This window comes from Rosa chinensis, chromosome 4 (assembly GCF_002994745.2).
Source record: "Rosa chinensis cultivar Old Blush chromosome 4, RchiOBHm-V2, whole genome shotgun sequence".
NCBI lineage: Eukaryota > Viridiplantae > Streptophyta > Magnoliopsida > Rosales > Rosaceae > Rosa > Rosa chinensis.
In genome coordinates this window covers 3,293,747-3,306,499 of record NC_037091.1, presented here as the reverse complement: position 1 = coordinate 3,306,499, position 12,753 = coordinate 3,293,747, and the positions used below count along the sequence as shown (strand labels likewise).

Below are 12,753 nucleotides of genomic sequence, written 5' to 3'. Positions count from 1 at the left end.
CACTCAAGAGAAGTTCACAAAATTTGAAATTAGCTCTGCAACAGCTTCCAGACTGTTCAGCTCCGGAAAAGCTCACCATGATACATTCGGACTTGGATATTCTAGAGAAAGCTCTAAAGGCACACACTTTGTGAGAGATTCAAGTTCAAAAGTGGAGAAAAGTGATCCAGTCACCCAAGTCATCATGGACAATATCACACGGGCTGACAAGGAACCAAAACCTTCTCAGAATATCTCTCAGGTAAGAATGAACCAAATGCTTTCGACTGATCATAACAGGTACTCAACCTCTAAATCCTTTATTCCTACATGTCATTACTGTGGTAAATTAGGACATATCAGACCAAGATGCATTGAGAGACATAAGTCAAATCCTTTTAGTGAAGAAAAGCTATCTATAAAATCTTTACATTGTGAGCTTAAAGAGCAGAAGGAGCTTATCAACAAATTGGCTAACCTAATTACTAAAGCAAACATGAAAAATAGAAATAAATCTGTCTGGATTAGAAAGGATTTGAATACTACTCATTCTAATCACTCTGATTCAACTAACTCTATTAGTGATGTTTGTCTCATGACAAGTGTAAGTACAGATAACCCTTCAACATATATTGAAGCAACCTGCCTGGTAGCACTCACTGCATTGGCAGACAAGCGAAAGGATTTCTGGTATGTGGACAGTGGGTGTTCTAGACACATGACTGGAGACAAAGCTTGGTTCACCTCGTTCGAAGATGAAAGCACTACTAGATCAGTTACCTTTGGTGATGGAAGAAAAGCCAAAATTCTTGCATGAGGAACAGTCAATACTCTTGGAATTCCTAATCTAAAAAATGTTTTGTATGTTGAGGGTTTAACTGCAAATCTAATAAGTGTCAGTCACTTGACAGATGATTATGAGGATGTTTGGTTCAATAAGCAAAGATATGTGATTCTTGATAAAAAGGGAGAAAATATTATGAGAGGTAAGAGATCTTCAGATAACTGTTATCACATTCAATCTAATGAACTTCTAAATGTACAGGATTGCTTGTCTGTGAGATCTGCCGAAGAAACCTTCGAAATATGGCACAGAAGACTGGGACATGTAAACTATCAGGATCTACTCAAATTATCCACTAAGCAATGTGTTAGAGGACTACCAGCACTAAACGGTAAGACTGACAAGATGTGTGGAGAATGCAAAACCGGAAAGCAAACCAGATCTCCTCATAAATCAATAAACTCTGCCACTACCACAAGAGTATTGGAACTGCTACATATGGACCTCATGGGACCAGCTCAAACAGAAAGCATTGGAGGTAAGAAATACATACTTGTGATAGTTGATGACTTTTCAAGGTATACTTGGGTTAACTTCCTAAAAGACAAGGCTGAAACATTTGAATCATTCAAGGGTCTAAACCAAAGAATGATAATTGAAAAACAGTCCACCAACATGGGCTTAGTAAGAGTAAGGTCAGATAATGGAACTGAGTTTAAAAATGCTGCTTTTGCTAACTACTTTCATGAGTTAGGTGTTTCCCATGAGTTTTCAGCCCCGATCACTCCACAGCAAAATGGAATAGTTGAGCGTAAAAATAGAGTGCTGTTAGACATGGCAAGGGAATATTGCACTCAGCTGGCCTAAGCTCGAACTTCTGGGCTGAGGCAATCAGTACTGCATGTTACACCATAAATAGAGTATTTTTGAGACCTGGAACTGACCAAACAGCGTATGAACTGTGGAAAGGTAAGAAACCAAATATACACCACCTTCGTGTGTTCGGAAGTCCTTGTTACATATTGAGAGATCGAGAGCAACTAGGAAAATTTGATGCTCGAAGTGATGATGGTATCTTCCTTGGATATTCTATTAATAGTCGTGCTTATAGAGTCTATAACAAACGAACTAGGATTGTTATGGAATCTATTAACGTATCTATTGATGATTACTACACTAGACAGGAGGAAATCTTTGCAGAAACATCACCTACCTTCAGATCAGAATCAGAAGACTCACCAACTACTGATGAACAGGAAGAGAATGCTGACAATATCCTCGAGCCAGCTCTTCAAATGAAAAGAGGATTCAAGCAAGTCCAAAAAGATCATTCTCATCAAGACATTCTTGGACAAATCTCTGATGGTCTCAAAACTAGAAGCCAAACAACTCCACAGGTAAGTGTGGATGACGTAAGTCGAGGTAATGCCTTACTTTGTTTTATCACAGAAAATCAAATAACGATGAATGTTATATCTCAGTGTGGTTTTGTTTCCCTAATTGAACCAAAGAATGTCAAGGAAGCTCTACTGGATGATGAATGGATTAGTGCTATGCAGGAAGAATTAAATCAGTTCACTAGGAATGATGTGTGGTACCTGGTACCAAGACCTAGAAACTGCAATATAATAGGCACTAAGTGGATTTTCAGAAATAAATGTGATGAAAAAGGGAACATAATAAGAAACAAAGCTAGACTAGTAGCCCAAGGTTATTCACAGATTGAAGGTCTCGACTTTGATGAAACCTTTGCCCCTGTTGCAAGGTTAGAATAAGTGAGGTTGCTTTTGTCCGTTGCCTGTCACCTAAGATTTAAGTTGTTTCAAATGGATGTCAAAACTGCCTTTCTAAATGGTGTTTTGCAGGAAGAAGTCTATGTGGAACAACCTCAAGGTTTCAAAGATCCACATAATTTGAATCATGTTTATAGACTCAAGAAAGCCTTGTATGGGTTAAAGCAGGCTCCACGAGCCTGGTATGAAAGGCTCTCCACCCATCTGGTGGAAAAAGGGTACTCAAGAGGATCAATTGATAAAACATTCTTTGTTAAACATGTGAAAAATGATCTTATCATAGCTCAGGTGTATGTTGATGACATTGTCTTTGGCTCTACGTCTAAATATCTTGTAAATGAATTTCAATCAGTCATGGAAAGTGAATTTGAAATGAGCATGTGTGGGGAACTAACCTTTTTCCTTGGGATACAAGTAAAGCAACTTGATACAGGTATCTTTCTCTCTCAAACCAAATATGCGGAGAATCTTATCAAGAAATTTGGGCTTGAATCCAAGAAGGTGGTTACAAATCCTATGAGCACCACTACAAAGCTGAGCGAGGATCTAAATGGAAAATCAATTGACTCCACTCTCTATAGAAGCATGATTGGAAGCTTACTGTATCTAACAGCCAGTAGACCTGATATTTCTTACAGTGTGGGAGTGTGTGCTCGATTTCAAGCAAATCCCAAAGAATCACACTTGGAGGCTGTCAAAAGAATCATCAGATATATCTCAGGTACAATTGACTGTGGCATTTTCTATACCTTTGACACTAACGTAGAAATTGCAGGATATTCTGACGCTGACTGGGGAGGAAACTTAAAGAATAGAAAAAGTACTTCAGGGGGATGTTTCTTCATAGGCAACAATTTGGTTGCTTGGCATAGCAAGAAACAAAATTGCATCTCTCTTTCTACTGCAGAAGCTGAGTATGTTGCAGCTGGGAGTTGTTGCACGCAAATGCTTTGGATGAAGCAAATGCTCCATGACTATGGCATCTCTCAAGGTAAGTTGTCTATTTTTTGTGACAACACCAGTGCCATCAACATCACTAAGAATCCTGTTCAACATTCTCGAACAAAGCACATTGATCTTCGATATCATTTTATTAGGGATTTAGTTGAACAAAACATACTTGAATTAAACTTTGTGCCCACTGAAAATCAACTTGCTGATTTGTTCACTAAGCCCCTTGACACTGCTAGGTTTGAGATGTTAAGAAACGCACTTGGGATATGTTCTAAGCACTAAGACACACGAATGACTGTCCACTGTTGAGTGAGAAATTTGTGATCTTAGTATCCCTTGACCACAGTCACTAGTGAAATGTACATACTGTTCACTATGTATTCTTAGTTGATATGCCTTATTCTGGACAAGACATTGTGTACTCATGTTTCATATCTTATTCGGAATATCCTCATATGCACCTACACTTATAGCTTATGTGGTGGCCTCCTCATTGTTTAATGTCCAGAGAGATTCGGTGAAATAGGTGACCTACTTGAATTGCTCAAATGATCTCTTCCCTCTTCTCAAAGTAATCAGGTCCTAGTTGTGGTGAACTTTCTAGGATTTGTAAGAAACGAGAATGGATAACTACATCTCATCTAGTCATCTCTCTAAGTAATCAGGCCTTAGTTGTGGTGAACTTTCTAAGGTTTGCAAGAAACGAGTCGGTGAGTGATATTTGCACGTACAACAAAATATACGGACAACTACTCGAGACTCTCTCCATGGAGCATCCTTGTTATGTTTAGTACCCTAAGAATATCTATTCTGGGAGTTGCTGAGAAGAGTCTTGTTACATGAGTACTACTTATCACTAAATCAAAGCGGTCTCTGACTTCGATAATGTACGTGCTTAGGAACAATGTTTCCTACCCCTCTAAGGAGATCTCATGAGCCTAGTTCAGCTGTCTAGCTCTCTTATTTCACTCTTTCTCTTTGTCACTAAACGTGGTTCTAAGCCCCACTCACTGGTTATACTCACTTTTATCACCGAGTTTTTCTCTACGATCTGAATATGAGTACCAATTCTTTCGTTGATAGAATACATCATGCTTCATACTTTGAACTATGTTCACCTCACTACATGATTTGTGCTCTTTGTGATTCAACTATGCTATTTTTTCTCTCTTCGATATGACCTATGCATTCAGTGTCTTAATTCTTTGCAAAGGAAATGATCATCTGCTATAATTGCCGATTCTACAATTGTCTGTTGTCTTTTCGTTTCATCCCTTAATGGCCATCTGACTGTACTTAATTTCCATAATAATTATGCCTAAGTTGAGGGGGAGACGTTCTCTGCATGCGTACTTCTAGGAAAATAAATTGTCATAACTTCTCCTCAATTGAGACGCTATCCCAATCGGTGTGTTCTTTGGTTTTCCCTAAACCTAACTGTTTCCTATATAGCCTCTCTTGTCTCCCTCAGATTTTACTCTTGGTTGTCCCTGTGTGCAGGTTCGTTCATTAACTGGTCTCTCTCACCATGGTTCGCACACAGCAAACCACTCGACTTGGTGGACATCGTCGCCTGCCTCCTCCAGAGGAAGGTCGTCAGGCCGCTGCAAGAGCTGGGATTCTCCATCCCGGCATGCAGCGTCAGCGCAGTCGGAGCCCTCCTCTTCGCTTCTCTTCCTCTGCTACCTCTGCTGCTCCTCCTCCTGTCTCTCTGGATAGTCTTCGTGACCAGATCATGGTGGCTGACTGGAGGATTGCCTGCCTCACTACGGACATGGACGACATGCATTCCCTCCTAGTTCGTACTCGTCATGCTCTGACCACTCTCACACAGGAGATCCGGAACATGCAGCGTCACCCTCCAGGGTTTGACGCTCCTGGTCCCTCCACTGCTGTTCCAGTCGCCGTCGCCCCTAAGGAGAGCTCCACTTCAATGGACAGCGAGGAGTTTAAGGATCATGTTGTCAAGCTTATGGAGGAAGTCGAAGGGCATTCCCATTCAAAGGGGGAGAAGGAGTAAATTTGTTTTTATTATTCTTTCTGTTTCTGCATGTTTTTTAATTTTTGATGGACAAAAGTTTTTTTTGTAAGTGCATAAGCACAAGTACCTTTGGGATGCTTTTTATTATTATTTGACCTTATTTTGGTAACTTGGATGAGGAAAAGGATGGAAACTGATTCCGTTATCCAAGCAACTCTTTGTCACAATATGTATATGTCTGTTGAAATCTAACATGCAGGAATACTAAGTTGAAAGATTGTCATGTGTTGAATGGGATTGCCCAAAGGGGGAGATTGTAAGTACTTGGCCTACTCCCTTCAACACATGACCTTCCCAAGATCTCAAGGACAACAGACATGCAAAGAACTAGGAGAGATACTCTCCAAATTGCTCGCAGAAACAAAGGAAATAAAGGAAGATCGCATGAAGAGAATTTCAAGGAAACTGTCTCACTGATCTTGAGATAAAGGTCTCTTTAATACATATCATATTTATATGATTCTAAATTGATATGCATTGATTTTAATTGATCTCAAAATCTGTTTATATATGCATATCTGATTACATGCTAAAAACAATTTTAAAACCCTTCCATGTTTATCTTATTCTGTGATTAAGATATGATTTGTTTGAGGGGGAGTCCTGCTCCTATAAAAGGGTTTTCAAACTAATTCATTTGTAGAGTTTTTGTTTTTGCATAAAATTGGTTTTTACTTGAACTTATAGCTAGGTTGTTCAAATCGGTCTTTGAAAACTCTCAGTGTTTGTTTCATGCATTCTTACTCTCAAGATCAGTGACTCAATTGGAGAGCAAGAAAAGTTGAAGATAGATTATCTAGAATTGTGGATTAGAAGTTAGAACGGTTGTAAAACAAGTTAGCATGTGTTGCTAAGTGAAAGTGTTTGTTGAGAACAACACTACTTGTATTCTGTAAACTCGAGTGTTTCATATTGGATCACTACTACACAAAAGGCTTCACACGACGGTTTAAAACTGTCGTCTCACGTTTTGCATTTCCGTGGTCTATCGAGGCGTCGTCTGATGAAACGCTGTCAGACGACGGTTTTCAACCGTCGTATACCGATCATTGAGTCGACGGTTTGCAGCTGACTCCGTCGTCTGATGGACCGGCAGATCTGCCGACATGCTGTCAACAAGCTGTCGACAGAAATATGCCGTGGTGTGACTTCTACTCATACCACGGTTTTTAGGATTCCAGCGTGGTGTGACTTCTACTCATACCACGGTTTTTAGGATTCAAGCCTTGTCTCTTTGTTGTTCAGAAGTCAGTTTTTATTTTTAAGACGTTGTGTAAATTGTATACACACGACAGTTCTTCCAGCATAAAATGTGGTGTGATGACTTAAAAATTCAGTGCACGCGCTTTCACACAACAGATATAACTCTAACCGTGGTATTGTGACATTTGAGACGATGGTTTTTGCTTACTTGTTGTCTGTGTGTGTATCCAACAATGATATCAGTAAGAACCGTCGTGTGAATTGTAGAAATTTTGTTTGATTCCACCCTATAATCCTCATCATACGACATATTTTTCTACATATTGTTGTAATGGCAAGATTTAGATTCTGGAATGAAAAATGACCAAAAGAACAGAAAATTAATCATAATAGTTAGTTGTTATAATCCCATAACAATCTAAATGGGTCTGATAATGCTAATTGTATCTACAAAATAGGAGAACAGAAAAAATCCAAGTCAAGTATTCACTGATCTCCTGCTCTTCTTAGCTTTTGTCTTCAAAATTAGGCTTCACTTCATAACATTGGCACTCTCCATGGCCTAAAGAATAGTAATGGGGCTTCCTCATTGAAAGAGTTCTAGGATGTTGCAGTGCTCCAAATACAGGAAGTTGTTGTGCTAATTATGCAGCAGCCAAATACTCTCATTTGGTGCTCCAAGTACTTGCATTTACGGCAGCTACAACATTCTTAGAATCCACCGCTGCCTCACTGCTGCTAACCAGACAAGAAATAAGCTTAGCAGCTATCCAAAGAATAAAGTTTTAGTCTGTATATATGCACGTCTTGTATACAATTAAAAAAACTATTAGCTTTACCAACATTTTTCAGTGCATCAATGACTTACAGAAGCAACCAAGAAGCAGAACTTAAAGGTCTCCCTTCCTTCACAATAACCTATCATGCACACAAAGCACGACTAAAATTGATATATTTAAGCCAAATACACCAATTCTCGGCAACTAATTCCAAACAGATATCACTAGGATAGAAGTAAAGGCCATTTTACTCTAATTCTTCATTCAAACACTGCAAACAGAAAAAGTACTAGCAACACAGTGCAACACTTGATTTGTTCAAATAGCCAAAACTCCCTGAGTGTGAAACCAGAGGCAGTTTGAAAAAAAACAAAAATATAAGTTATAATGCCTTGATTAAAGAAGCTATGAAATCACACACATACACACACAGCTATCTATGTTAATTGTAGTTAGGAAGGAGCAGAGTTGACCAAAGAAAGAAAAGAAAAAAAAAAAAAGAGCAGAACACTGCTTGTTTTGCAGACTTTATCTATGTAACCTCTTGGTCCAAATAAATGACGTGAGATAAAGTAGCTGATGAGTAAAGAGAACAAATCAAGACTAAAAGTTCTCCCATGCTTCAAGCTGACTAAGAAAATATACTAGAGTGACAATTGGTTTACTCTCAAGGCTAATGGAAAGTTACATGACCGACCTGGACATATATTCTTGCTATAAAAGGGGATTCCAGAAGCATATTATTAGATAGTACCTTATTATAACCAAATGCATTTTCTTGAAAAATATGCCCTGCAACAATAGGATCTGATATATACCACAACAAATCCTTTCGGTCCAAACGCAAGCTTATACACAGAGCCATGCTGTAAAGTCCAACAGAAGGTTACAGAGAAAGTTAAATAACAAACCTCAGTACCACAGTTGCAAGAATATATTCTTATAACCAAAGGACAAGAAAAATAAGGAAAAAGAGTAACTTTCATAACCATGATTAACTCATGTAAATAAAGAAAGGTCTAATATTTTATTGTACAAATGCAAAGGCGTATGATGGCATATGAGGATGCATATATATACCCTAAACTCTTTCAGGAATCTTTGTTAGACGCTATATTTAGTGGCACCCATAGAGCACATGAAAATACACTTGGTCGCGTAAGCTGATTATTATTGACAAAAGTAAAGTGGAACTAGTGAGAATGGAATCCTCGTATCTTGTAGACCAATAATACATAGACCAAAAGCAGACCAATAGATAACACCCAGACCAATGCCAATACTGAAAAAGAAAAAGCAAGCTAGTAAAGAATCATTTTTATCAATCGCCCTTATTTCACTTGTCTATGACAAAAGACTTAATTACAGTACGTAGACGTAGAAGTCTGAATCTAACATGCAAATGTTGGACCAAAGAAAAAAAAGGGTTGCAGAGGAAAAGAGTGTTCTGCAATGACAAAGCCACCTAAGTTAGAAACTATTGAATCTACAGATATTATGGGGGATAAGAAAGTTCAACGCAGAACTACTGCATCAACCATGACAGGGCTCAATAAAAAACAGGGCTCAATAAAAATAACAAAATGACAAAACTTTTCAAATTATCATTTGTGAAAGTAACTGCAACAAAGAAGAAAGAACAATTAAATGAGTATAATCAGGATGCATTCATAGTTTGAAATAGACTAGCAACCAACATATCATTCTTGAACATCAGTTATAAGCTCATAGAATTCCAATGCTTTAGCATCATCTTTGAAAAGAAAAAGGAAAAAAGTTGAGTTACAAAGAAAAGCCAGTACCTTCCTTATAATTCCATGCGTGTCATAAGCAAGACGTGCATCTACCTCAGTGGACACTCTGCCAGGAACTAGTTTTGCCAAATCAGTACCAACATTGACTAAAGCCTACACAACCGGAACATAATACTGAACCATATGATCTAGCTAACAAGGAATTCACATTACGAATGATTATGATACAAGACAACCAACCTTGTTACAGAAACATGACAATCTCAATTCGGAATTCTCATGCTTGTTACACTCCGAATCTGCCAGCGCCATATCCACAGCATTCTACACCAAAGAAAAGACCATCAATGACTACGTATTAGAAAGCAAACACAGTTTTTGTAATCTAAAATTCATTTTTCGAAGAGAAATGCTTACTCTAAATATGGTATCAGGGAGACTGCATATACCCAAGAGTAGGGCGGAGCTCACAGTAGCAGCAGTTGGAGGAAACCTGGTTATAAATAATCAGTAAACTAGAAAATTCAGATACATAGAGAAGCGATTTCATTACTCCCCTGGTTCATACTAAAATCTTAGAAACAAAAAAAGAATGGAAATAATTAAATAACTTATCCGAAAATAGATAAATAGAAGATCAAGTCACTCTTATCAACTAACTAGCTAAAACATTATGATCATATCAACAGAAAAATCAGATGCAAAACAAAATCATAAAAATTTCAAATTCTACTTCTTTGTGAGTAACAAAAGAGAGGAAAACTATACTCAATGCCAATCAATAAACCCCCTCGCTACTGAAAATCCAAATTGCAATCTCAAGATTTAAAACTTCAGTCAACGTGAAAACTGCATTGCAGAAAGGAAATTAAAACTTACAGGTATAAACCTTTTGCACAACAGGAATGATTCGAACACACCCAAAATGAATTGCAAGTTCTCTAACATCTAGTTTGTTCCTGCACCACCACAACACAATCCAATCCACTCCAATAATTAGTATCCACTATATTTAGAAATGACATCAAAATTGAAACAAACAATAAAAAAAATCAAAAACCCACTTTAGACCAAGGCTGTTCTGCAAGGAATTGAAGGATCTGGTATAAGCCTTCTTCAACATCCCACTCAAAAACCCACTTGAGAAAAGCCTCTACCTTTCTTTTCGTTTTTCAGCTTTGCCCTCAAAGATTGTTCCTTTAAGACACAAAGCAAGACAAAACATACAAACGATCAGATATTGGGATCAAAACTCGAGATCATATCAATGCAAACTAATCAATCAGTGTCGTAATACATACATGGAAATGTCTGAGCAACTCCCTCTCCTTTTCAGCATGACTAGCTTGCTCTTCCTCCTCCAGGTCGCTATAGAGACATCAAGAACAACACAAGTGAGTCATGTTCAAATTAACCAGAAAAGAAAAGGATAATCAATAATAAAGTACATTGGTTTGAACAAAAAGTGAGGAGTTTATACGGTTTAACTTCAGCCTTTGGGCAAGCTTTTGGTATGAACCTCCTCTGAGTCAAAACAAAGCAAATCAGTAATATTGTATAAACTACAGGTTCACATTTAACAAAGGGCAGTGCACCATGCCTTTCTGGGAGCAGGAGCACCAGATTGTGGTCGTTGGCTCATTAGAGATTAAGATACAATCTACCAATCAACCAAAATCCAAACCACAATCACAAACGCCCTAAACCAAGCACACAACCAGGGACTTTACACGAACAAAACTTGCTCACCACAGCTGATATCCCAGATAAAATACTGCTGATGACCACTATCTTCACCACCATAACTGATATCTGCAGAGCATTGGGTACAACAGTCTGTCATTTTCACAAAAACAATAAAAAAAACCACATAACAAATAACACACCCAGCCATTCGAAAATTGAAAGACTCAACTCACATAATTAAGAACAGCATACATAGTATGCGCAACTTCCGAAGCCTTAGCAGTGATCCTATAAGCAACATCCTCATGAGCAACCAACATAAGCTACAAGGGGAAAAAAAAGTAGATTGACAAACAACATACTTCAGCTTAGCAGCTCTCAATTTGTGAATTATCAGAACTCTTCTCACTCAATGTTTTCACCGAGAACAAAACAAACGAAAACCAGAACTGTTCTGCTAATTCTTCAGGCTGCACACAGAAATGTAGTTAAGTTGCACATTGAATGACACAAATTTTCATCATGAATCAACAATGTTACACACATTCAAGAACTGATAAAACATACCGTTCCATTTCCGATAGCTGATAAATTTGATATTAGAACATGTTTCGTTTCTATCAGTAGCTTGATAGCTTGTGCCACCAGGTTCTCGTCCAACAACAATCCACTGAAATCTTCCGTCAGCCTAATCGGGAGAAGGAAATCAAAGCAAATCACTAGTGGGTTCACATTTAAAGTTATCAAAACCAGAAAAACAACAACACATTGATATAAAATCTTCCATTAAAAATCCGTCTTAAACTAGTGAAGAAAATCAAAACAACATTCTCAATTTGTTCAAAGTCAGGGCCGGAAAATGTCCAGTTAATCAAAACCCCAAATCAAAAGATGAGAGTGATGGTATTATACCTTTATCAGAATCTCCAGTTAGTCAAAACCCCAAATCAAAAGAGTGATTTGTGAAGAACCCGAACTCAACACCTGAAATCAAAAGTGAAGAACCCGAAATCAAAAGCATGATTTATGAAATCAAAAGAATGAGATTTTGAGAAACCAGAAACCCCCAAATTTTAGGGCCGGGCTTACCAGATTCGAAGACAAATCTCCGACTTAGGGCTTCGAAAGCTTCGCACCAGAGTCGGGCCTTCAGAGGCGGTGGATTTAAGGTTTAGGGCCGTGGAGTGAGTCGGGGTAGCTATGGAGTGAGTTAGAGTGATTCGGAGAGAGTCGGGGTTTGGAGGGGCTATGTCGAGGTATAGTTTGGCTGTTTGGGGCAATGCTGTGTCGAGCGGCTGCTAGGTTAAGCATTAGCTGTGGGAAGGACTTTTTTTTTTCATTAAGTGTTCTAGGTAGGACACATGGCCGGGCAGATGAGCCATTAATTAGTTGATCGATGCATGCATATACAAGACATTAGACTGGTTTTTCACATTGTTGTCTGAATGCCACTTCAAAATTTTCAATTTTCCCAGCCACCTCATATTGCCTGCTGAGAGGGAACTAAATTTGGGAGGAGACAAATGGAGGGAAATATGGGAGGGAATGTCGGTGAACATATTTTAATTTGCAAATCTATAGATTCACACCACAGTTTTAAAGTAACCGTCGTATAAACACTACATGTTGAGTAAATTTAACTGGTGCCAATTGGTGCGAAACTTGCTGCCTCTATTACAATTTAACCTCACACCACGCTTCCATTTATAAACGTCTTCTGAAGCAATACATAATTTCAGCATGAAAAACACCCGTTGGTTGAATTCATATTAGAAGACGG

General features: G+C 38.3%; 1 protein-coding gene and 1 long non-coding RNA gene across 16 annotated transcripts; one reads left to right on the top strand and one right to left on the bottom strand.

The window, feature by feature from the left end:
* The first annotated feature begins 1,902 nt into the window (after window positions 1-1,902).
* Window positions 1,903-4,036, top strand: LOC112198632 (uncharacterized mitochondrial protein AtMg00810-like). The gene is made up of 5 exons (XM_024339775.1): window positions 1,903-2,160; window positions 2,245-2,364; window positions 2,629-2,763; window positions 2,845-3,547; window positions 3,984-4,036. Exons 1-5 carry the CDS (start codon window positions 1,903-1,905, stop codon window positions 4,034-4,036), a joined length of 1,269 nt encoding a protein of 422 aa, XP_024195543.1.
* Window positions 4,037-7,115: 3,079 nt separating this feature from the next.
* Window positions 7,116-12,393, bottom strand: LOC112196418. Of its 15 annotated transcripts, none has more exons than XR_002935183.2 (16): window positions 12,063-12,390; window positions 11,886-11,957; window positions 11,541-11,661; window positions 11,336-11,443; window positions 11,207-11,261; window positions 11,037-11,099; window positions 10,736-10,811; window positions 10,589-10,655; window positions 10,352-10,484; window positions 10,167-10,246; window positions 9,705-9,780; window positions 9,528-9,611; window positions 9,336-9,440; window positions 8,288-8,399; window positions 7,623-7,672; window positions 7,116-7,489 (listed from the first exon to the last, which is right to left on the bottom strand). It is a non-coding gene; the product is annotated as an uncharacterized LOC112196418 (long non-coding RNA). The 15 variants fall into 15 exon arrangements; XR_002935184.2 differs by having other exon boundaries at window positions 10,768-10,811; window positions 12,063-12,387; XR_002935180.2 differs by having other exon boundaries at window positions 10,736-11,099; window positions 12,063-12,389.
* Between the last annotated feature and the right edge of the window lie 360 nt (window positions 12,394-12,753).

Coding starts and splice junctions, on each gene's coding strand:
- LOC112198632 (XM_024339775.1), top strand. CDS start 1,903: ATGGAATCTATTAACGTATCTATTGATGATTACTACACTAGACAGGAG. Junction 2,161..2,244: donor GAAGCCAAACAACTCCACAG/GTAAGTGTGGAT, acceptor GTTATATCTCAG/TGTGGTTTTGTTTCCCTAAT. Junction 3,548..3,983: donor TGACTATGGCATCTCTCAAG/GTAAGTTGTCTA, acceptor CTACACTTATAG/CTTATGTGGTGGCCTCCTCA.